This window comes from Anolis carolinensis, unplaced genomic scaffold (genome assembly GCF_035594765.1).
Source record: "Anolis carolinensis isolate JA03-04 unplaced genomic scaffold, rAnoCar3.1.pri scaffold_11, whole genome shotgun sequence".
NCBI lineage: Eukaryota > Metazoa > Chordata > Lepidosauria > Squamata > Dactyloidae > Anolis > Anolis carolinensis.
Window position 1 is genome coordinate 15,593,890 of NW_026943822.1, and position 27,235 is coordinate 15,621,124.

Sequence of the window (27,235 nt, forward strand, 5' to 3'; positions counted from 1 at the left end):
AAAGACATACAACAACCCAGCATTGGAAAGGTTTGTCTCTTGCCTGGGGGGCATCCTTTGTTCAGAGTCATTAGCCGTCCCTGGAGCTCCTCTGCCCTCAGAGTGTTGCTTCCCATCTACTGTTCTGATTTTTGAGTTTTTAAATACAGTAGAGTCTCACTTATCCAACATAAACAGGCCGGCAGAATGTTGGATAAGCGAATATGTTGGATAATAAGGAGGCATTAAGGAAAAGCCTATTAAACATCAAATTAGGTTATGATTTTACAAATTAATCACCAAAACAACATGTTATACAACAAATCTGATAGAAAAAGTAGTTCAATAGGCAGTAAGGTTATGTTGTAATTCCTCTATTTATGAATTTAGCACCAAAATATCATGATATATTGAAAACATTGACTACAAAAATGCGTTGGATAATCCAGAACGTTGGATAAGCGAGTGTTGGATAAGTGAGACTCTACTGTACTGGTAGCCAGATTTTGTTCATTTTCATGGTTTCTTCCTTTCTGTTGAAGTTGTCCACATGCTTGTGGATTTCAGTGACTTCTCTGTTTAGTCTGACATGATAGTTGTTGGAGTGGTCAACATGGCCACACAGCCCGAAAGACATACAACAACCCTGCGATCCCGGCCATGAAAGCCTTCGACAACACATTAAGTATCTTACATTTCTCAAGGACCGTGACTTACTTCTCCTTTTGTCTTTGTTACATCCTTTCGTTGATGGAGTTGTTTGCCTAAAGGACAGTGCGATTATTTGAAGTCCCTGATTGAATGCTTACGGGATCTCCTTGCTTTTCTCCAGATTACAGGACTGGGCCCTGCTTCACGTTGGTCACCAACCAGATGTGCCAGGGCCAGCTCAGCGGGATCGTCTGCACCAAAACCCTCTGCTGTGCCACCGTCGGGAGAGCGTGGGGCCACCCCTGCGAGATGTGCCCCGCGCAGCCTCACCCCTGCCGCCGGGGCTTCATTCCAAACATCCGGACAGGAGCTTGTCAAGGTACAGTGCGGGAATTTTAGGAACAGATGCATTGCTGTGTCTGTGTCATTATTATAGAGGCGACATGGGCAAACTTTGGCCCTCCGGGTGTTTTGGACTTCAACTCCCACAATTCCTAACAGCCGGTAGGCTGTTAGGAATTGTGGGAGTTGAAGTCCAAAATATCCGGAGGGCCAAAGTTTGCCCATGCCTGTTATAGAAGAAAAGTTATGTATCAGTATTATAGAGAAAGTTGTGTCAGGTCTACTGGTGAAAACATCAAAACATCTAGGCATCATATGGCAATATCCTTGCAGACAGCCAATTCTCTCATACCGCAAGCGACTTGCAGTTTCTCAAGTCGCTCCTGATACAAAAAAAAAATAAATCAGGTCAACTTTGACTTATGGTGAATCTATGAATGAGTGGCCTTCAAGTCAACCTGTCACCAGTAGGTCTTGTGGAGCCTCCGGTGGCCTAGGGGATAAAAGCCTCGTGACTTGAAGGTTGGGTTGCTGACCTGAAGGCTGCTAGGTTCGAATCCCACCCGGGGAGAGCGTGGATGAGCTCCCTCTATCAGCTCCAGCTCCATGTAGGGACATGAGAGAAGCCTCCCACAAGGATGGTAAAAACATCAAAACATCCAGGCGTCCCCTGGGCAACGTCCTTGCAGACGGCCAATTCTCTCACTCCAGAAGCAACTCCGGTTGCTCCTGACACGAAAAACCAGTAGGTCTTACACATTGAGAACCATTCCACCTGAAATGCAATACTCCTGTGTCTCCTGCCTTCTACCTTACCAAGCTACTTTACTCTGATTATGTTATGTAACCAAACTTTAAAAAAAATTATGTTCCTGGCTTGAAAGTGTTATTTCCTGTTCAATTGTACGGTACTTAATTCAAAAGTAGGTCTTCTACTGCAGAAACATTTTTGTGGCTGCCACAAACTATATTGAATTTGTTGAGACTAGATGAGATATTAATTGAAAAATTATAGGAGAATATGCTTCAGGATGTCCCACAAAAACAAAATAATTTTTCCATGTTTTTATAATCAAATCAATTAGGAAATGACATTTATAACCCAGGAAGAAAAATCATGTTGCATAGTGTTATCGAATGCATGGTGCTCTTCTAATAGTATGTGTAAGAACTGGAAGTAAGGAAATAACTTTATGGCAGCAAACTAATTAATAATTCTAAAGTATCATTTCCTTCCATACTGAAAATCTATTGTATTAATGTAATAATAGTGATGTTAATGATGATTATAATAATAATGATTTATTTTAATGTGTTGTCAAAGGCTTTTATGGCCGGAATCACTGTGAGTTTTTCAGGCTGTTTGGCCATGTTCAAGAAACATTTTCTCCTGACGTTTCACCCACCTCGGTACCAGGCATCCTTGGAGATTGTAAGGTCTGTTGGAAACTAGGCAAATGCGGTTAATATATCTGTGGAATGATGTCCAGGGTGGGAGAAAGAAAGAATCACTCTAACAACCACCATGTAAACTACACAAAGAAGCCATTGAAATCCACAAGCATGTGGACAATTTCAACAGAAAGGAGGAAACCATGAAAATGAACAAAATCTAGCTACTCTAAAATTAGGACAGTAAATAAAGAATAACACTCAGAAAACAGGGGAATTCCAGACAGGAAACAATCAGGGTCAGCTAACACCTCCCAACAAAGGATTCCCCCAGGCAGGAAGCAGCCAGGCTTTGAAGCTGCAAGGCTACTCAATGCTAATCAAGGTGGCCAATTGCAACATTTACACTTGCTTCCAACTCTTTTTGTCACCCTGGACATTATTCCATAGATATATAAACCCCACTTGCTTAGTTTCCAACAGACCCCACAACGTATGAGGATGCCTACCATAGATGTGGGTGAAACGTCAGGAGAGAATGCTTCTGGAACATGGCCATACAGCCGGGAAAACTCACAGCAAGCCACTACTTGTATACAATTTTTTTGGTTTCATTTTGAACCGTACTTTGATGGAATTAACTTACAATGCAATTTGTTTGTGCATATTCCGAAACAGAAAATACTAGCTGTGCCCGGCCACGCGTTGCTGTGGCAAAGCGGTGGTGGTATTGGTTAAAAATTGTTGTGTAATTTTTATTTGACGTTATTTGCATTTTTTATTAATTTTAATGTAAGTTATATTTTTATTTATTATATTTTATTATTTTCTTGTATTATTTTTAGTTATTTTCTGTTATTATAGTATTTTATTGTATTAATTTTTAGTGTTTTTTATTATTTTTTATTGGGTTGCTAGGAGACCAAGTTGGAGGAGCTTAGCCTTCTAACTGGCAGCAATTGGATAAAAGCAATTATTCCTCTCTCTCTAATTAGGACTTTATTTTTCTTTTCTTTTTGTTGTATCAACCTAAAGGTGTGGATGATGGGTTGTGTTGTCAAATTTTGAGGTTGGGTGGCCTGTAGTTTTGTTGTTTTGTGGGTCGCCGTGATGCCATCACTCTTTTATATATATAGATTGGGGAGATTGTACTTAATTTTTAAAAAATTACCGTATATATCAAATAAAGGGCTCTACGGTTAATCCGTTTCTAATATTTGTGTGAATCAATTGTGAACTGCTGTATTTGAATGTGGTTTTCTTTTTTTCATGCTAGATGTGGATGAATGCCAAGCTATCCCTGGGATCTGTCAAGGGGGAAATTGCATTAATACTGTTGGATCTTTTGAGTGCAAGTGCCCAGCTGGACACAAGTTTAATGAAGTGACACAAAAATGTGACGGTAAGTCCTCTCGGAAACTTCATATGGAAAAAAATGTATTTTTATGTTGTTTTTAAATATTCCTTCTCTATAAAAGCATACTGTTGTTGTTGTTGTTGTTGTTTGCTTTCAAGCCATTTCTGGCTTATGATAATGTATCCAAAGAAAACAGCAAGTAAAGTTACCAAGGGAAAGCAAACACAGCAGAGATAAGGCTTCTATATATGAACAACCCTTGATTCCTCAGAAATGTAAAAACTGGAGAAAACTTTTCAATGGGAATGGGGAAAAAAGTTTTAATTTGGTGTGGCAATGCCCACATTTAGCCACCTCTGTGGCTACACTCCATTAATGTCAACAAATCCAGTCATTTCCACTTTTGATTTTCCTTTTGCTCAGCGGCGTTGGCTGGCCGCCCATTTCTCCGGAGCAAATTCTTTGCAAATTGGTTTACATAAGACACAATAAAAGCAACTAAGTGTTGCATAAAGATTATTATTTTAGCTAGCTTTTAAAAATATTTCCTCTGTTATAAGGCGCTCGGTTTGCACTGTCTCAAAGGGCCTTGAACGTTCAGAAGAAACTCTGCGATACGACAAAATTTCACCGGGATTAGACTTTATTTATGCACCATTCCACCCTAAGAGGTGAACACTTTCCTTCATTCTCCGAAGCAAATCCACGAGGACGTGTACAGTTCTGGATTAGCAATGGTGATGAATAAACTACAGAGCAGAATCCATGCCAAATGGTCTTTTATCGGAGATTAGAGGCACAAGGTGGGATCAGTAAGCATCAACCAGAGAGATGCATGGGCTGAGTTGGAATTAAAAAGATGAATATTCTAAGATTTGTTTGAGGAAAGGAGGGGAAGGGAATCCCATTTGAATGAAAGTGCTTTTATACCCTGGAGATGGTCAAGGTGCTTCAAAGATAAATTTTAACAGAGCACTGGCACACATGCTTCACCGTGCCTATCCACATCAACTACGATTTAGCTGTGAATTTTCTGGGCTGCATGGCCATGTTTCAGAAGCATTCCCTCTTGACATTTTGCCCACATTTATGGCAGACATCCTCAGACAACCTCTAAGGATGCCTGCCATAGATGTGGGCAAAATGTCAGGAGACAATGCTTCTGGAACATAGCCATACAGCTCAGAAAACGCACAGTAACCCAGTAATTCTGAAAGCTTTCGACAACACAACTCTAACTTTGTTTTGCTGCTCACATCATCCAGGAAAGAAACCAAGCACCACTGACTTAGCATCTATATATATAAAAGAGTGATGGAATCCCGGTGACCGACAAAACAACAAAACTAAAGGCCCCCTAACCTTGAAAATTGACAGTACAACCCCTCATCCTAGGCTGATACAAGAAAAAGAAAAGAAAAATAAAGTCCTAATTAGAGGGAGAGGAATAATTGTTTTTATCCACTTGCTGCCAGTTAGAAGGCTAAGCTCTGCCCACTTGGTCTCCTAGCAACCCACTCAGCCCAGGGGACAGGCAGAGTTAGGCCTCACTTAGGCCTCTTCCACACTGCCTATAAAATACATAGACCCCTCTACCCTCACCACTTTCACAGTACACAAACGACCAAATGCATACTAAACATAAAGACAACCATACAACAGACATTCAATACCACCACTACCTCAACCATTTCTCACCAACACCACCAGACAACGCCACAGCAATGCGTGGCCGAGCACAGCTAGTTACATATAAAATACTGTACATACTCCAGTATAAGCCTAGTTTTTCAGCCCTTTTTTAAGACTGATAAATCCCCCTCAGCTTATGCTCGGGTGAGGGTCCTGGTTGGCTTATATTTGGGTCAGCTTATACTCGAAAATACAGTAGAGTCTCACTTATCCAAGCTAAACGGGCTGGCAGAAGCTTGGATAAGCGAATAACTTGGATAATAAGGAGGGATTAAGGAAAAGCCTATTAAACATCAAATTAGGTTATGATTTTACAAATTAAGCACCAAAACATCATGCTATCCAACAAATTTGACAGAAAAAGTAGTTCAATACGCAGTAATGTTATGTTATAATTACTGTATTTACGAATTTAGCACCAAAATATCACGATATATTGAAAACATTGACTATAAAAATGGCTTGGATTATCCAGAGGCTTGGATAAGCGAGGCTTGGATAAGTGAGACTCTACTGTATATCTATCTACATTGTAGTGTAATGTACCCCAAATTAAACTAGAGTTTGTTGTTGGCTGAGGGATCTGGTGTCTTTTGAGTGTGTACATTGCAATTCTGCTTCAGACCCAATACTTGCTCACATGAACAGCAAAATAGAAACTAATGGGAAGTATTATTATTATTATTGACACAACAACATAGTATGACACAGCAAACAAGATAGATATGCTGGATTTCATATCACAAAATCACAAGTCAAACACTTTCCAAGCGTTGATGTATTTTCGGATGATGCGTGCAGATCCCAGTTAGGTGGCCTTTTGCAGTTGACAGGTCGTAATTTTGTCAATGTTTATTGTTTCCAAATGTCGGCTGAGATCTTTTGGCACGTACCAGTTTGTGCCAGAGCCTTTGCAGTTCGATCTTGAGGTCCTTATTATTGTTGTTGTTGTTGTTGTTGTTATTTTATTGTATGACACAGCAAACAAGATAGATATGCTGGATTTCGTATCACAAAATCACAAGTCAAACACTTCCCAAGTGTCTAGGACTGTGTGATGTATTTTCGGATGATGCGTGCAGATCCCAGTAGGGTGGCCTTTTGCAGCTGACAGATCGTAATTTTCTCAATGTCTATTGTTTCCAAATGCCGGCTGAGATCTTTTGGCACGGCACCCAATGTGCTCTGGTTTCTGCCAGAGTCTTTGAAGTTCAATCTTGAGGTCCTGATATCGGCTGAGTTTTTCCTGTTGTTTTTCGTCAATGCGATTGTCACCTGGGATAGCGACATCAGTGATCCAAACCTTTATTATTATTATTATTATTATTATTATTATTATTATTATTATTATTGTTGTTGTTGTTGTTGTTGTTGACACGAAAACATAGTATGACACAGCAAACAAGATAGATATGCTGGATTTCATATTACAAAATCACAAGTCGAAGACTTCCCATTATTATTATTATTATTATTATTATTTTATTATGACACAGCAAACAAGATAGATATGCTGGATTTCATATCACAAAATCACAAGTCGAACACTTCCCAAGTGTCTAGGACTGTGTGATGTATTTTCGGATGATGCACGCAGATCCCAGTAGGGTGGCCTTTTGCAGTTGACAGATCGTGATTTTGTCAATGTTTATTGTTTCCAAATGCTGGCTGAGATCTTTTGGCACGGCACCCAGTGTGCTGATTACCACTGGGACCAACTGTACTGGTTTGTGCCAGAGCCTTTGCAGTTCGATCTTGAGGTCCTTATTATTATTATTATTATTATTATTATTATTATTATTATTATTATTATTATTGCTGCTGCTGCTGCTGTTGCTGCTGCTACTACTACTACACCGGCCAACACACATTTGGGTGGCTCAGATATTATGTGGGTGAAATGTCAGGAGAGAATGCTTCTGGAACATGGCCATACAGGTCAGAAAACTCTCAGCAACCCAGTGATTCTGGCCATGAAAGCCTTCCACAACACATTCAAAAAGATGTTAAACTAGAATAAAGAAAGGTGAGACTTATTTGCTTGAATGCAGATCCTCTCCTTTCATGGACGGTATGTTAGGATGTCAAACTTGGATTTTCCTCGAAGCATTCCTGTTTGCAGAACTGGAGCCCCATTCGTCACAAATTGAGCAAACAGCACCGCGGCTATAATTAGGTTCTCGTAGTCTGAATCATATAGGGAACAACTAACTATGTTTCGGAGGTACACGCTGTACCGAGCGTCAATTGGAATGAATGGACGTTCTGTTTGAAAGCGCTTCGTAGGACGTCGAGAAGTTGTGACAACAATTCATTCAAAAGTCGCTTCATCCCTTCCTTGGCTAGTACCCCTTAAGTTATTTAGCAGGTAGAAGTGTAGTTTCAGGAGACATTGGCTATTCTATAGCAGGTTTTCAAAAAGGATATGAACCCTGCAGAAGAGCAAAGGGCAAGGAGATTCTAACAACCAACACTTCTGTGCCTTTAGGAACACATTTATTAATCCATTAAAGGAACAATTACATGCAATAGACACAAATATGATTCTCTAGAAAAAAGTATATGGCAAGTCTGGATGGTGAGCTCATTCGGACCAGTGGACTTGTATTATATTGCAGTGGGCAATATGTGGGCCTCCAGATGTTGTTGGACTACAATTCTTGCCATTTCTGTGTGTTAGCAGTGTTTTCTAGGACTGTTGGGAATATTAGTTCTACAACCTGTAGATTAGTGGTTCCCAACCTTTTTTTTTTGACCAGGGACCACTTTGACCAGGGACGACTCTCCAACATTAGTACAAAAAGGGTAACAAATCAGTTTTTGGTCAACTTTAGATTTGGTTTGGTTATTTGGGGTGCCGATTCAGAAAATTGCATTGGATAGACCACACCAGCTCTAATTTCTGATACAGAACACATGCCATCCAGTAGTTGCCATTTGAGGAGCCTCTGGTGGCTCAGTGTGTTAAAGTACTGAGATGCTGAACTTGCAGACCGAAAGGTCCCAGGTTCAAATCCGGGGAGCGGAGTGAGCACCCCGTTAGCTCCAGCTTCTGCCAACCTAGCAGTTTGAAAGTATACAAATGTGAGTAGATCAATAGGTACCGCTCCGGTGGGAAGGTAACAGTGTTCCATGTAGTCATGCCTGTGGCCACATGAGCTTGGAGGTGTCTACGGACAACGCCGGCTCTTCGGCTTAGAAATGGAGATGAGCACCAACCCCTAGAATCGGTCACGACTGGACTTAACGTCAGGGGAAACATTTACCTTTACCTAGTTGATATTTGCTCACCCACAGAAAGCCATATTTAATAATCTAGAGCTGATGTGGTCAATCCAATACAATTTTCCAAATCAAGACCCCAAATAACCCCAGGAACAGGTTTAAAAATGAAGACACCAAGGTGCCCCTACTTCTAGGCACCACATGGAACAGCTCCGCTCAGGGGAGGGGAGGAGGAGAAGCAGCAGTCAGGAGGCTTGTTTTTGCGCCTTTTGTAGTCATCTTTTCCCTTCCCGACATCCCTGTTGCCTCGACACTATAAGAGGGTTTTGCGAGACCAGTCACTCTCGTTGCAACGATGTAGTAAGGGTGAGACCGCGGACCATATTTTAGTTCTTGGGGACCACTGATGGTCCACAGACCACGGGTTGGGAACCGCTCATATTATAATAATTACATCACACCCAAAGGAAAGGTTGGGCTAGAAAGCAAAATGATGAAATTACATTTAGTACAGTCCCATTGAATAAAATGCCCACCACTGATCTAGGCAGCAACATGTTTATGGTTATGGGAGATGTGAATGGGAACCCCACTGTACTAATGAATATTATTATCCTTGCTTGCTTGATGGTGGATATATGTTTAGAGAGATAGAGAGAGCCATCATGATATGCTGATTTATGTGCTGTACTAGGACACTTGAAGACCAGGGTTTGATTCTTTGCTCAGCTATGGAAACCTTCTGGGTGACTTTGGACAAGTCACAGTATCTCAGCTTCAAAGGAAGGCAGGAACAAATTACCTTGGAACAGAGTCTCCAAAAAACTCTCATGATAAGTTTGTCTTAGGGTCTTGACTTGAAGGCATACAACACTACAACAGAAACAACAACAACATCCTTATGGGACTTTACCAGACATTTTCTTGGATGACCATCAGTATTAAATATCATAACATTAACATCAGCAACACATTGTTTGGCAGCCACTGATAATCTGGAAATCATATTTGTGGTTTCTCTGTTTGGGTAGACTACCACAATGATGATGGTGATGATGATGATGATGAATCTTAAATCACTAGTGTGAATATATGGAACATAACAACCTGAGCTGGAGACCGAAAAGTCCCAGGTTCAAACCTCGGGAGCGGTGTGAGCAGCCGCTGTTAGCTCCAGCTCCTGCCAACCTAGCAGTTCGAAAACATGCCAATGTGAGTAGATCAATAGGTACCACTCCGGCGGGAAGGTAACGGCGCTCCATGCAGTCATGCCGGCCACATGACCTTGGAGGTGTCTACGGACAACGCCGGCTCTTCGGCTTAGAAATGGAGATGAGCACCAACCCCAAGAGTCAGACACGACTGGACTTAACGTCAGGGGAAAATCTTTACCTTTACCTTAACAACCTGAACTTTTTGTTTATTTCTAAATCAAGAACATCCGACCAACTTGCTGCGTTCTTCATGGATACAATCCTCTACGATTTGGAGCTCTTTGGAATATGATCCTATTATCAGTCATGTTCCAATAGCAACAAATTAGGAATCAAATAGCAACGACTGAAATGTTGGGTATGAATTAAGTCCTGACTAATGAATTGAGGGAGAGGTGCAGTTGTAAAGGGATTAGGTTTCAAGTATTTTCTGACTCAAGTTCCCCAGTGTTTATCTTTGACTTAGTATTGCCTCTGTTTATAGAGCTTATTTAAACCCAAATCTCCAGGCTTTATTTTAGGGCTGAGCCTAAACCAAACAGCATGTCGCTGTTTATATTGGTGTTGACATTATTATAAATACTGCTGTCATCTTTTTTAAGTGCTCTCATTTCATTGCTGTCACAGAAGATACAACTGATGAACTTTCTAATTTAGACATTAACAAAATGAAACAAAACTTTTACCTGTTGTAGAATGTGATGTATTTTAATGACAGGTGATAGGTAAAAGGTAAAGGTTTTCCCCTGACGTTAAGTCCAGTCGTGTCCGACTCTGGGGGTTGATGCTCTTTTCCATTTCTAAGCCGAAGAGCCGGTGTTGTCCATAGACATCTCCAGGTCATGTGGCCACTGGCATGACTGCATGGGGCAGCGTTACCTTCCCGCTGGGGTGGTACCTATTGATCTACTCACATTTGCATGTTTTCGAACTGCTAGGTTGGCAGGAGCTGGGCTAACAGCAGGCATTCATTCCGCTCCCGGGATTTGAACCTGGGACCTTTTGGTCTGCAAGTTCAGCAGCTCAGCGCGTTAACACACTGTGCCACCAGGGTTTAAAGCAGGGGTCCCCAAACTAAGGCCCGGGGGCCGGATGCGGCCCATCAAAGCCATTTATCCGGCCCCCACGGCACAAGGGCAGAACGGGGTTGGTGTAAGTGACCCAAGGGGTCTCTTACAACCCTTATTATTATTATTATTATTATTATTATTATTATTATTATTATTATTAACATTGAGACTGGGAGGCCATCTTTCAGGGGTGCTTTGCTTGTGCTTTCGGTGCACAAAGGCAGAAGGATATTGGACTCAATGGCCAACCCTCATTATTATTATTATTATTATTATTATTATTATTAACATTGAGACTGGGAGGCCATCTTTCAGGGGTGCTTTGCTTGCGCTTTCGGTGCACAAAGGCAGAATTATATTATATTATTAATTATTGCTCAGTGGCCAACCCTCATTATTATTATTATTATTATTATTATTATTATTATTAACATTGAGACTGGGAGGCCATCTTTCAGGGGTGCTTTGCTTTTGCTTTCGGTGCACAAAGGCAGAAGGGGGTTGGACTAGATGGCCCAAGGGGTCTCTTCCAACCCTCTTTATTATTGTTGTTATTATTATTATTATTATTATTATTATTATTATTATTATTATTATTATTGCTCGGTGGCCAACTATAGTCTGGCCCTCCAACAGTCCAAAGGATTGTGAACTGGCCCCCTGTTTAAAAAGTTTGGGGACCCCTGGTCTAAAGACTATGCTTTATTTTGTTTATTGTTTGCCATGCTACGGACACTGCTTTGACATGGCTGCCACATCCACTGTTTTAATCTGGTGAGAATAGTGTACTAAAATAATTATGAATATTACAGATCATTAACCAAGTCCTTCTTCCATTATGGAGCAATGCTTCTGTTTTGATACTATGATACTAATGGCATCAAACCTCCTTCTCTTTCTAAAATCGTAGATATCGATGAATGCAGTGCCATCCCTGGGATCTGTGACGGAGGAGAATGCTCCAATACCATTAGCAGTTATTTTTGCAAATGTCCTTCTGGATACTACACCTCCCCAGATGGCTCTAGGTGCATTGGTGAGTACAGAATGCCAATTGTAAATGTTGTAGATGAAGCTGTGAAAACATGGGACCAAGCTCAGTAGAATTTTTTTTCCATGTCAGGAGCGACTTGAGAAACTGCAAGTCACTTCTGGTGTGAGAGAATTGGCTGTCTGCAAGGATATTGCCCAGGAAATGCCTGGATTTTTATTACGTTTTATCATCTTGTGGGAGGCTTCTCTCATGTCCCCGCATGGGAAGCTAGAGCTGACAGATGGAAGCTCACCCCGCTCCCCGGATTCAAACCCCTCAACTTTTATTTCTTTATTTATTTGCAACATTTATATCCTGCCCTTCTCACCCCTAAGGGGACTCAGGGTGGCTTCCAAGTTGAACTACTTTTTCTGCCAAATTTGTTGTATAACATGATGTTTTGGTGCTTAATTTGTAAAATCATAACCTAATTTGATGTTTCATAGGCTTCTCCTTAATCTCTCTTTGTTATCCAACATATTCGCTTATCCAACTTTCTGACGGCCCGTTTATGTTGGATAAGTGAGACTCTACTGTATTAGCATAGCACAATATAAGCATTATATATTACTATATTGTACTATACTACTATATTGCAATATTATTAGTAATATTACATGTAATATATAATATACAATTATAATAGTGTATTATTATTATTATATTGTACTACATTATAATATTATTATCAATATTATATGTATCTACAATATATTGTATTATTAGTATAGCAACCTTTAGGTCAGCAGTCCTGCCGGCACAAGGGTTTAACCCATTGCACAACTGGGGGCTCAGTGATGGTTGTAGTGATTAGACTTCTTTGTACTAATTCACTCTAAGTAATGGTTTTATGGATGAAAGTTTTGGAAAACGCGATAATTTAGAATCTACGGACACATACTGTTTGATGGCAGCCGCCTCCTAATTATTAATACCGTATATACTCGAGTATAAGCCGACTCGAATATAAGCCGAGGCACCTAATTTTACCACAAAAAACTGGAAAAACATTGACTCCAGTATAAGCCGAAGGTGGTAAATTTCAGAAATAAAAATAGATACCAATAAAATTACATTAATTAAGGCATCATTAGGTTAAATGTTTTTGAATATTTACATAAAGCTCAAATTTAAGAGAAGACTGTCCAACTCTGATCAAATCATTATTCTCATCTTCTTCAATGTAAATGTGCTTATGTATCCTTTTAATAATAGAGTAAAATAATGCATGTAATAATAATAATAATAATAATAATAATAATAATAATAATAATAAAAAATACAGGAAAATAATACATGCAATAATAATAATAATAATAATAATAATAATAATAATAATTTTAAATAAACTTTATTTATACCCCGCCACCATCTCCCAGTGGGGACTTGGGGCGGCTTACATGGGGTAGAGGCCCAAGCAACATAGAACAAAACATAGGCAACTCAATACAAATCACACTATAAAAAGATAAAACAGCAATACAACATATCAATTAAAACAAAAATACAGGATAAAAAATTGCATTCAAAATAATAATAATAATAATAATAATAATAATAATAATAATAATAAGATCAGAGTGAAATAATAAATGTATAAATAATAATAATAATGTGTTGTCGAAGGCTTTCATGGCCAGGATCACAGGGTTGTTGTATGTCTTTCGGGCTGTGTGGCCATGTTCCAGAAGCATTCTCTCCTGACGTTTCGCCCACATCTATGGCAGGCATCCTCTGAGGAGAGAATGCTTCTGGAACATGGCCACACAGCCCGAAAGACATACAACAACCCAATAATAATAATAATAATACATAGAGTAAAATAAATGTAATAGTAGCAACAATAATAGAGAATAATAATAATGTAATAATACCAATAATAATAGAGAAAAATAATAAATGTACCATATATTCTCGAGTATAAGCTGACGCAAATATAAGCCAACCAGGACCCTCACCCGAGTATAAGCCGAGGGGGGCATTTTCAGTCTTTAAAAAGTGTTGAAAAACTAGGCTTATACTCGAGTATATACCGTATATGTATAAAGAGACCAGGCTACCTCTATGCAGATACCCTCGCTTCATAGCTACTCGATGCTAATCAAGCTGGCCAATTGCAACATTCACACTTGCCTCAAACAGACAAGAGTTCTTTCTCCCACCCTGGACATTATTCCACAGATATTTCAACCCCACTTGCCTAGTTTCCAACAGACCTCACAAGCCCTGAGGATGCCTGCCATAGATGTGGGCGAAACGTCAGGAGAGAGTGCTTCTGGAACATGGCTGTGTACAGCCTGGAAAACTCACTGCAGCCCACGCTAAAACTTCTGCATTAAAGATTATTCAAAGTTATATGCATTTTAAAACTAATAATAGGAACGATGTCGAAAGAGAATATACTGTGAGAATAATGATTCATGCTCATTTGCTAAGGCTTGGCTGCTCTACAAGGGGATATATTAACAGATGTAATAAGAGAAGAAAAAAGTATTCAGGGGAGAATAGAGACGACGGCAGGAAGTAATAACCACTCCCTTTCGCAAAAGGAGCAGATTATAACAATCTCTCTCTTGCGGCTTAATGTCTTTCTTTTGTTAAGTCTGGGCAATGTCTGTTTGAAACACGATGTGCACATGCATCTCTCCAAACTCAATCTCTGCTTATCAGTCTGTGTCAAAAGAGTTCATTTGAGGGGAAAACACAAGCAAAACGGACATGGGATTAGAACCAACTTGGTAACATGGACTTTTTCCTGCAAAATCTGGAATGGATTTGTTTTGGATGCCTATTTTTTCAGGGCTATTTTCAATGACTTGTGTAGTTTAGACACAACCTATTTAGCCTGTAATGTATTGGGATTATCTATATAACATACTAGCTGTGCCCGGCCACGCGTTGCTGTGGCAAAGTGGTGGTGGTATTGGTTAAAAATTGTTGTGTAATTTTTATTTGACGTTATTTGCAATTTTTGTATTAATTTTATTGTAAGTTATATTTTTATTTGTTATATTTTATTATTTTCTTGTATTATTTTTAGTTATTTTCTGTTATTATAGTATTTAATTGTATTAATTTTTAGTGTTTTTTATTATTTTTTATTGGGTTGCTAGGAGACCAAGTTGGAGGAGCTTAGCCTTCTAACTGGCAGCAATTGGATAAAAGCAATTATTCCTCTCTCTCTAATTAGCACTTTATTGTTCTTTTATTTTTGTTGTATCAACCTAGAGGCGTGGATGATGGGTTGTGTTGTCAAATTTCGAGGTTGGGGGGCCTGTAGTTTTGTTGTTTTGTGGGTCGCCGTGATGCCATCACTCTTTCATATATATACTAGCTGTGCCCGGCCACGCGTTGCTGTGGCAAAGTGGTGGTGGTATTGGTTAAAAATTGTTGTGTAATTTTTATTTGATGTTTTTTGTATTTTTTAAATTAATTTTATTGTAAGTTATCTTTTTATTTATTATATTTTATTATTTTCTTGTATTATTTTTAGTTATTTTCTGTTATAGTATTTTATTGTATTAATTCTTTAGTGTTTTTAATTATTTTTTAGTGGTTTTTATTATTTTTTATTGGGTTGCTAGGAGACCAAGTTGGAGGAGCTTAGCCTTCTAACTGGCAGCAATTGGATAAAAGCAATTATTCCTCTCTCTCTAATTAGGACTTTATTTTTCTTTTCTTTTTGTTGTATCAACCTAGAGGCGTGGATGATGGGTTGTGTTGTCAAATTTCGAGGTTGGGGGGCCTGTAGTTTTGTTGTTTTGTGGGTCGCCGTGATGCCATCACTCTTTCATATATATATAGACTAGCTTGGGGACCCCGCAGTGCCCATGTTATTAGAAGAAGGCATTTTTTCTTTTGGGATGTTAGGTACCGTATATACTCAAGTATAAGCCGACCCGAATATAAGCCGAGGCACCTAATTTTACCACAAAAAACTGGGAAAACATTGACTCCAGTATAAGCCGAGGGTGGTACATTTCAGAAATAAAAATAGATACCAATAAAATTACATTAATTGAGGCATCAGTAAATATTTTTGAATATTTTGAATATTTTAAATATTTTGAATATTTACATAAAGCTCAAATTGAAGATAAGACTGTCCAACTCTGATCAAATCATTATTCTCATCTTCTTCAATGTAAATGTGCTTACGTATCCTTTTAATAATAATAGAGTAAACTAATACATGTAATATTAATAATAATAAATACAGGAAAATAATACATGTAATAATTTACATATGTATTTTTTTGTAATATGTAAAAATATTTACATATGTAAATATTTTGAATATTTACATAAAGCTCAAATTGAAGATAAGACTGTCCAACTCTGATCAAATCATTAATCTCATCTTCTTCAATGTAAATGTGCTTACGTATCCTTTTAATAATAATAGAGTAAACTAATACATGTAATATTAATAATAATAAATACAGGAAAATAATACATGTAATAATTTACATATGTAATTTTTTTGTAATATGTAAAAATATTTACATATGTAAATATTTTGAATATTTACATAAAGCTCGAATTTAAGATAAGCCTGTCCAACTCTGATCAAATCCTGACATCAATCAGGGCCAGCTAACACATCCCAAGGCAGGAAGCAGCCAGGCTTTGAAGCTGCAAGGCCATTCAGTGCTAATCAAGGTGACTAATTGCAACATTCACACGTGCCTCAGACAGACAAGAGTTCTTTTCTCCCACCCTGGACATTATTCCACAAATATATAAACCCCACTTGCCTAGTTTCCAACAGACCTCACAACCTCTGAGGATGCCTGCCACAGATGTGGGTGAAACGTCAGGAGAGAATGTTTCTGGAACATGGCCATTCAGCCCGGAAAACTCACAGCAACCCAGTGATTCTGGCCATAAAAACCTTAGTTTTCAGTGGGAAATATTTAACAATTCTCTGGGCAATGCATGTCTGTGCATTTTCAGAATGAAAGCCAAACCACTTCTGTAAACAACTTTGAATGGCACTGATTGATTTGTATTGTTCTTACTTGCCCTGCAGCCTGTATCATTTCAGTTATTACAGCAGCAAGAGAAACTAGGAATAATGGGAGAAAAAACTTAAATGAATGCTTTGGAGACAGAGCCCAGACACAAGAAACATATTGTTTTACATCCTCCTTCAGCTTTAGGCAGAAAATGAAGATTTGCATAATCGGATAGTGCAGTTTTAACGGTTTTTGCTAAGGCCAAGCAAATGTGTTTCTGACCTCTGCTTCTTTTCACATTTTTTAAACATACATCTGTTTTATATCTGCATTTTTTGGGTGTGGATTTTGAAATCCTCACAGACTGGGTTAAACTGAGAGAAGGAGATAGAGGGGCATTTCTTGCTCTGAAGGATGTGACATGAGAACTCTCAATAATAATAATAATAATAATAATAATAATAATAATAATAATAATAATAATAATAATAATACATCACACAGTCCTAGACACTTGGGAAGTGTTTGACTTGTGATTTTGTGATAGGAAATCCAGCATATATATCTTGTTTGCTGTGTCATAATATAATAATAATAATAATAATAATAATAATAATAATAATAATAATAATAATAATACACTTTATTTATATTCCACTTTATGTCCCTGGGGGGACTCAGAGCAGATTACAGTACACATATAAGACAAACATACAATGTCTTTTTAATACAGTGAACAACGACATGCAATACACAAACAAAGGTAAAGATTTACTTTTCATCTCTGGCATCTGGTGGCAATACTCAGCTCCAGCCATGGGGAGGTGCTCTTGTTCCATTTTTCCATGAGAAGCCTGTTGTCCATAGACTTTTATCATGTTGTGGACATGTCTGCATGGAGTGCCTTTTTATCTTACCCGCTGATGCAATACCTATTGATCTACTCACATTGCATGCTTTCGAGCCGCTAGGTTGGCAGAAGCTAGGGCTGTCAGCGGGAGCTCACCCCGACTTGTGGCTTCAAATTGCCAACCCTCCGGTCAGCAGATCTCTTGCAGCTAGTGGTTTAACCCGCTGTGCTACTGAGGCCCCCTCTCAAGTCCCAATTAGTCTTTCTAACCATTATGTCACAGTGACTTTTATTATTATCTTAAACAGTTAGATAAATAACAATCACTTGCACCACTTGGGCCAGGCTGTGGCGCAGCTGGCTAGTAACCAGCTGCAATAAATCACTACTGACCGAGAGGTCATGATTTCGAAACCCGGGTCGGGTTAAGCCCCCGACCATTAAATAGCCCAGCTTGCTGTTGACCTATGCAGCCCCAAAAGACAGTTGCATCTGTCAATTAGGGAAATTTAGGTACGCTTTATGCGGGAGGCTAATTTAACTAATTTACAACATCATAAAACTGCCAGCAAAACACGAGGAAAGGAATGAGGAAGTACAGCCACTAGTGGACAGTGAAGCAACAGCTCCCCCTGTGGCTGGAATCATGAAGCTGGAAAAAATGTTAAATGCCTCTGTGTCTATCTATATATGTTGTTTGTCTGTTGGCATTGAATGTTTGCCATATATGTGTTCATTATAATCCGCCCTGAGTCTCCTTCGGGGTGAGAAGGGCGGAATATAAATACTGTAAATAAATAAATAAATAAATAATGTTTAGTTGCTAGAAGATGTAGACATTGCTGTTCAGGGCATAAGAACAGACAATGTGCTCTTATTCTCTTCTTGATCAATTTCATTAATTTTAATTGGCTTCCAGTTTGAGATTATCCTACTGCTTTGCGTCTTTAAAATCACGATAAATTGAAATTATTCACATAGTGCTCCCAGACAATGCTTTTACGATGTCGTGCTATTATCCCATGCATCGAAGGGTCTAGGCCTAGGAGATGTCATTGTCTTCCATTTGCACCCTTCTGTTTTTCCATCACTTGTTTCTCCTGCTTTTTGAAGATAATCTGTTTTTGATGGAAGGTTGAAATAGCCACATACATAATGTCTTTTTTATTGGTAGTACCGCAAGTTTCCAGTCTGGACACAACGCTTGTCACAATCTGTTCTAGTAACTCATTGCTGGATTAAAATACCTGGAGCATTGAGTGTGGCTTGGGAATGTGGCCTGTCCAGATGTTGTCCACTGCAAACCAGTGTCATGCTACTCGACCATTTGAATGGGAAAATATTTTCATTTTTCCCAAATCTGTTATGATGAGCAGATGTAAGTTATCTAACAAACATGGCCATACAGCCCGGAAAACTCATAGCAACCCAGTGATTCTGGCCATGAAAGCCTTTGACAACATATTCTCATAAAGCCCAGTATTGCAAGGTAAAGTTTTCATTGAGTAGAACTTTGTGATTTGATAAAACAAGTGGAGATAGAAGAATGGTAAAGATTCAAGGCATTTCAGAAATGAAACGTGTCCAGTATTGAATATTTAGCAAGTTACTGACCTGTTCTGGTACCATTGGAAAAGATCTATATGTCAAAAGTATCAGCCACAAATTGAGATTCAGGGTTTTAGCCTGCCACTTTTGGACTCTTGCTTGCTGAGGTGTTCCTGCGAGTATCTCTGTAGATCTTAGAAAAGCGAAGCATCCATTTCAGAAGCTTCAGTGTCCATTTCCTCTTGTTACAGATGTACGTCCCGGATACTGCTTTTCATCCCTCACCAACGGCCGTTGCGGCAACCAGCTCCAACAAGTCTTGACCAGAATGCAGTGCTGTTGTGACTCCGGACGGTGCTGGTCTCCTGGAGCAACGAGTGCCCCGGAAATGTGTCCCATCCGTGCCACTGGTATGGAATTGGTTGCAAACCAGTAGAAACAATTAAGCACAGAACTGTTGTAAATTTTTTGCGGGGCAGAGACTCTTTTGGAACCTTATGAAAAAACTTGCTTGATGGGTTGAGAAACTATTTTGGAGGGGTTTGTATGCAAAACTGAAAAATGATCAATTTTTTATTTCATCATCTACTGATTCATTTTAATATAAACACAGGAATTTTCTTTAGGAATAATTTATACACAGCAAGTCTTTACGTAATAAATTGGCCGTGTTATTACTGTTTTATTCTTTTTTAATTTTTTTTTAAAAAAACTTTGTATTTTAAACAAGGTATAACTTGGAAAAAATGTTATGTTTGTAAATGCATTCGGTTCCATAGCACTTTCTATGGGATTTTGGGGGTGGGGGTGTTTGGTTTGGTTTGTTTGTTGTTGTTTTTAAATTGTTTTTCCTGTCCCAGAGGTAGTCCTTTCTTCTCAAACCTCACTGGTTTAGAAAACAGAATATATATATATATATATTGTAAGGTAATAAAACCATACAGAAGCCATTGCGTAAAGATGGGCGGCTATTATTTTTCAAGGGGGAAAAAATAGGATTTTCAATATTGTTTAAATAATAATAAATAGGGACCCCGGATGGTAACTGAAAACAAAGCTTTAATGCTGCTAAAAACAAAAATGTATAGCTTGCTTGCAATCTACGTTGCCTTCTCTTTCGACAGAATAAGGAAACTGTAAACACAGTTGTCTCTCAATTCTGTGATCTGATCAGAAAATGGCCTTTCAGTCAAATCCTTCAGTCTACCTAAACATTAAAGCAGATACTTAAATAACACAAACCTAATTCTAATCCTAAGTACATTTCCTTAGAAGTAAGACCCACCAGTTCCAGTGCTATTTACCTCCAAAAAGACACACTTAGCACTGTTACTAAACACTGCTTAGCAGCAATACTTGATTCTGTTTCCTTAACCATGATATTTTCCTGTGATAATTTAATATTTTGTTTTAAAATAGCTTTGTTCCCCTTCTCCTGATAACTGGAGACCATGTCAGACTCTCCACAAAAGAGAGAACGATTCAAAGAGCCCCATGGATCCCTCATCTGGCTCTAGTAACTATTAAAAATGCTTCAGTTGGCTCATGCTGGTCCTTTTTCTCCATCCTACATTGCAAGTGTGACTGATATATTGAACATTGCTGACCATGGCAATATCTCATCTCTCATTTACTTGGATAACATCACTTTCTGGTCTGCAATTTTCCCCCCAATCAGCATGACAAGTGGTTATGGAGGTTGCATCTTTCAGGGAGTGATAGTCCAAAATTAATGTGTCCGGTTTGTGATAAGGAATACTGCCCTACACACACACATCTGCTTCCCATGATTGAACAGATCCACAAATTAAAGCAAACCCTGCATTCAAAGTACCCAGTCTTTTCTATACAGCAATCTGTAGGTTGGGAAGGCAAATGCCATAAGGAATGGTGAATCAAAGGCTACAGAGGGGCTACCCATGCTTTTATGTGGTGCAGTGGTTCTTAACCTGGGCTTCCCAGATGTTTTTGGCCTTCAATTCCCAGAAATTTATTCACTTATTTATTTACAGTATTTATATTCCGCCCTTCTCACCCCGAAGGGGACTTAGGGCGGATCACATTATGTACGTATAGGGCAAACATTCAATGCCCATAAACACATCAAACCGAGACAGAGACAACAGACAGACAGACGCAGAGGCAATTTAACCTTCTCCTGAGGGGATGTTCGATTCTGGCCACGGGGGGAGCAGCTGCTTCATCATCCACTCTGATGGCACTTCCTCATTCCAATGTTGTAAATTAGTTAAACTTGCCTCACCACTTTTATAAGTGGTACCTTATTTCCTACTTGATAGATTCAACTATCTTTCGGGTTGCTAGGTCAGCAACGAGCAGGGGTTATATTTTATTTTTAATTGACAGGTGCTCACCCCGCCACGGGCTGGCCTCAAACTCATGACCTCATGATCAGAGTGATTTATTACAGCAGCTGTTTACCAGCCTGCACCACAGCCCGGCCCCGGAATTCCTAACAACTGGTAAACTGGCTGGGATTTCTGGGAGTTGTAGGCCAAAAACATATGGGGACCCCAGATTGAGAATCACTGATGTAGTGCCTGAAGGGTTGCCATTGCACCCTCCTTTACGGAGAGTCTTGATCCTCAGATCTCTGGCAGTGGACCTTCATGCTTCTTCTAGTCTTTGATGGAAGGCATTAGATTTTTTTTCCATGTCAGGAGCGCCTTGAGAAACTGCAAGAATTGGCCGTCTGCAAGGACGTTGCCCAGGGGATGCCTGGATTTTTGATGTTTTACCATCCTTGTGGGAGCTGGAACTGACAGAGGAAGCTCATCCACGCTCTCCCTGAATTCGAACTGGCAACCTTCAAGTCAGCAGTCCGGCCGACACAAGGGTTTAACCCATTGCAGCACCAGGGGCTGAAGTTATTCTGGCCAATCCAACTTGGGAAAACATTTGGAGAGTACCTGACGCTGAGTAATAGATGCCTTTTCAGCCACAGACTTCACAGATGGTTCTACTTAGACTACTTAATAGCGTGCATGAATAACTCTGCTTGACAGCTATTTCATAATCACTGTCGTAAGTCCCAAGTGGACTATAAAGTTAGCATAATGAAGTGGCAAGTCAGTTCTCCTTTGGTAATGTTGCCTTTTCTTTTCAGAGGAATTCCGGAAACTATGCGTGGTTGCCAGCCTTTTGCCTGCAAGGCCAGACGTGCCCAGCATCCCGGGCCTTCCTCCTCTTCCTCCCGTCTTCCCACCTGATGTCTATCCTCCACCCGTCTTTCCTCCAGACGTCGTTGTACCGTCTCGTAGACCAATGCCGGCGCCAGGTAAAAACTATATTAAAACTAGCTGTGCCCTGCCACGCGTTGCTGTGGCCAATTGGAATTGCAGTGAATAGCCTCGCTGCTTCAAAGCCTGGCCGTTTTCTACATAGGGTATCCTTGCTAGGCCAGGTTGAATGAGATGGAGTAGCCTCGTGGTTTACAAAGCCTGACCTTGAAGCTGCAAGGCTGTTCAGTGTTAATGAAGGTGGGCCACAAAGGGGTTGATATATGTGTGGAATAACGTGCAGTGTGGTAGAAAGAACTGTTGTCTGGTTGAGGCAGGTGTTGCCATGGATCTCCTTGATTAGCATTGAATAGGCCTGCCGCTTCAAGGTCTGCCTGGTTAGTACTTGGAAGAATCCTTTACTGGGACGTGTTAGCTGGGTGTGATTATTTAAGTTGTTTAGCGTTGAATGGTCTTGTAGCTTCCAAGCCTGGCTGCTTTCTGCGTGAGGGAATCCTTTGTTGGGAGGTGTTAGCTGGGCCTGGTTGTTTCCTGTGTGGAATTCCCCTGTGTTCTGAGTGTTGTTGTTTATTTAGTGTCGTGATTTTAGAGATTATGTTGTTGTGTATTGTTATTAGAGCACAGTAATTATTATCTATATATATAAAATGATAAAGTTGTTTGCGCAGTGACTATAACAACAAAACTAAACATCCCAGACATACGAAATTTGGCAACACAATGCAAAAGGCTTGCCTCCAGGTTACAACAACACAACCACACCACAAAACCACAATCCAGACCCACAAAACTCACAACAACGCATCATGCGATAACAACACAACTAAACGCCCCGGAAATACAAAACTTGGCAACACAATGCAAAAGCCTTGCCTCCCAGTTGTAACAACACAACCACACCACAAAACCACACAGGGCCCACAAAACTCACAACAACGCATCGTGACTATAACAACACAACTAAACGCCCCAGAAATATGAAACTTGGCAACGCAACGCAAAAGCCTTCCCTCCAGGTTGTAACAACACAACCACACCACAAAACCACAATCCGGACCCATAAAACTCACAACAACGCATCGTGACTATAACAACACAACTAAACGCCCCAGAAATACGAAACTTGGCACACAACTAAACGCCCCAGAAATATAAAACTTGACAACACAATGCAAAAGCCTTGCCTCCCGGTTGTAACAACACAACCACACCACAAAACTACAATCCGGACCCACAAAACTCACAACGATGCATCGTGACTATAACAACACAACTAAATGTCCCAGAAATACGAAACTTGGCACACAACTAAATGCCCCGGAAATATAAAACTTGACAACACAACGCAAAAACCTTGCCTCCCGGTTGTAACAACACAACTACACCACAAAACCACAATCCGGACCCACAAAACTCACAACAATGCATTGTGACTATAACACAACTAAACGCCCCAGAAATACAAAATTTGACAACACAATGCAAAAGCCTTGCCTCCCAGTTGTATGAACACAACCACAACACAAAACCACAATCCGGACCCACAAAACTCACAACAACGCATCATGACTATAACAACACAACTAAACGCCCCAGAAATACAAAACTTGGCAAAACAATGCAAAAGCCTTGCCTCTCAGTTGTAACAATACAACCACACCACAAAACCACAATCCGGACCCACAAAACTGACAACGCATTGTGACTATAACAAATACAAAATTTGACAACACAACTCATCCACCTCCCCAATCCCTACATTCACACTTGGACTCCAAAAAAACAATTACAATAATAACAATGACAACAACAACAACAAGAATCAACACCATCACAGGCAAGAAACAGCCAGGCACTGAGGCTGAGAGGCCAGTCAGTGCTACACTGGGCCTCCAAAACACAATACAGTAGCATCTAACTTATCCAACCTTCATGACCACTACAACAACAATAATAATAAACACCTACACAGGCAAAACAAAAAAAAGACTATTGTACCACAATAAAAATATAAACCACACTCAGCAGAATCAGACATTACAACTAACAACAAACCGAAGACAACAGGGATCTCAAGCAATTATCAATCAACACAAAAATTGAAGAAGGTAACAGACTTCAAATACTACTACTAATGTGAGTATAAAGAAGGTGGAGGTCACAGCATAAATACAACCTAATGTAGACTGACCAACACCACCAGACTCAGCCACAGCAACGCGTGGCCGGGCACAGCTAGTACATTATATTGATAATCTTATATGATTTGCCTGGAACAGGATTATATGAGGCCCTTCTACACAATGGTTTAAAATTCACACTGAAGTGGTGTTTTTTGTTTGGGTTTTTTTTTTGTTTTTTTTGTTGGTTTTTTTGCTGTGGCCTAGGAGGCAGCCTGGCTTTGAAGCTGCAAGGCTGTTTAGTGTCAATCAAGGTGGGTCACAAAGGGGTGCATTCCGGTTTTTTGGGGTTTTTTGGCCCCATGGAGGTTAGGGATGTGTTATTTGTTTGTAAGAACGTAGAGACGTGGATGAGGGGTTGTGTTGTCAATTTTCTAGGTTGGGGGGCCTTTAGTTTTGTTGTTTTGCCTGGTGGAGCGATGCCATTCTCCTTTTATATATATAGATTGTATATAATCATGTATTTAATCCCTTTCTTTAAAAGATGAATTTGGCTGACTCTTTTACTAGTTTGTGGGCTCTTAATGAAGAACAATATTTATTTAAAACAGCTACTAAATGTAAACTTTAGTAGCTTAGTTATAATTTCGATTATAGCTAACACACAAACTGCATCAATATTTTATTTCAGTGTTACCCGTTAATGTGACTCGACCTCAAGCCAACATCTGCCAGTTATACCAAAATCTTTGCATTAACGGACGTTGTGTCCCAACTCCTGGAAGTTATCGCTGCGAATGTAAGAAAGGATTTGAACTGGATCTTAGAGGAGAATGCATTGGTATGTGGCTTTTGTCTTTTTTCAAATACTTTTAAAAAATAAGTGTTTAGCATATAACTTTACCATAAGGGACAATAGATTGATGTTTCTACAGTTTCTACCAGTTACCCATAAAACAAGACTACTTTTCTGTTCCAGAAAGTTGGAAATATTGATGATCATGGTGGAAGGGGATATAGTAATGGAACTGATCAATACTGATTAGATTTGAAAGCAGTCAGTTGCGGAAGATTTCTATAGCTTTAATTGATTTGGAGGTCATTCGTCTAGGAGCAAAAAAAACCACTGCAGCTATATTCTGAATTCAGAGTGTGGAATTTTGCAGTAGGAATTGATGCATAACACAGCCTGTTCAATATGTGACACTAGTTTATTTAAAGTTTGTCTTCATATGTAAAGGTACTTATTAAGATATATTTCCAAACCTGAAAATAATTGGTGATGAAATGACTCTCTGTATCTTTCAGATGTTGATGAATGTGAGAGGAATCCCTGTATCGGTGGAGACTGCGTAAACACACAAGGATCCTATATATGCCAGTGCCGTCCTGGGTATCAAAGCACCCTAATGAGGACAGAATGCCGAGGTATAATGAAGTTATGTGTAAATAAATACACTGTCATAGATTTATTTAAGGTGAAGGTTTTCCCCTGACATTAAGTCCAGTCGTGTCCGATTCTGAGGGTTAGTACTCATCTCCATTTCTAAGCCGAAGAGCCGACGTTGTCCGTAGACACGTCCAAGGTCATGTGGCCAGCATGACTCCATGGAGCACTGCTACCTTTTCGCTGGAGTGGTACCTATTGATCTACTCATATTTGCATGTTTTTGAACTGCTAGGTTGGCAGAAGCTGGGGCTAACAGCGGGAGCTCATGCTGCTCCCTGGATTCGAACTGCCGGCCTTTTGGTCAGCAAGTTCAGAAGCTCAGTGTTTTAACCCGCTGCGCAACTAGAGGCTCCTTGCTTTATTTAGGTAGATAAATATTTGCAAAGAAATATTTGCTCCGTACCTTTGGAGCATTGCCTTCAGAGGACACAATGGATGCCCAAACCTGTGGATGCCCCATGTCCCATATATAAAATATGAATAAAATGGCCATCAAATGAGGTGAAAGCCGGATCACAAACCAGTGAGTGTGTTTGCTGTGAAACAGATGGAGAAATGGCAAGGATCATGCCACTACGTTTCTGGCTGTCCTTCAGTGACACAATGCTTTCGATCTCCATCATTGAAGTGCAAGCAAAACAGTAGTAGTTGCCCAAGAGACATGCAACAGTAGCACAATTCTAACAATATTGACAAATAAAAACCATGTAACCAAAGTACACAGAGCCAGCAATGAAATACATAAATGGTCTGTTAAACAACAACAAAATATCAACAACCAAGAGCAACATTAACGTTGTTTCCTTTGCAAGGGAGTTCTGCTAAATGGGAGCTTCCACCTTCAGATCACTCTTAACTAGGGATTGAAAGAACCTTTGCTGTTACAGTAGAGTCTCACTTATCCAACATAAACGGGCCAGCAGAATGTTGGATAAGCGAATATGTTGGATAATAATGAGAGATTAAGGAAAAGCCTATTAAACATCAAATTAGGTTATGATTTTACAAATTAAGCACCAAAACATCATGTTATACAACAAATTTGACAGAAAAAGTAGTTCAGTACGCAGTAATGCTATGTAGTAATTACTGTA

General features: G+C 39.6%; 1 protein-coding gene across 1 annotated transcript in view; it reads left to right on the plus strand.

The window, feature by feature from the left end:
* Positions 1-27,235, plus strand: part of fbn1 (fibrillin 1) — a 245,076-nt gene that overhangs the window by 90,125 nt on the left and 127,716 nt on the right. The window contains exons 7-13 of the mRNA XM_062963593.1: positions 812-1,009; positions 3,641-3,766; positions 11,833-11,958; positions 19,563-19,721; positions 22,439-22,609; positions 25,383-25,532; positions 26,000-26,119. Coding sequence (XP_062819663.1) covers positions 812-1,009; positions 3,641-3,766; positions 11,833-11,958; positions 19,563-19,721; positions 22,439-22,609; positions 25,383-25,532; positions 26,000-26,119 — 1,050 coding nt within the window. The remainder of the gene's footprint in view (positions 1-811; positions 1,010-3,640; positions 3,767-11,832; positions 11,959-19,562; positions 19,722-22,438; positions 22,610-25,382; positions 25,533-25,999; positions 26,120-27,235) is intronic.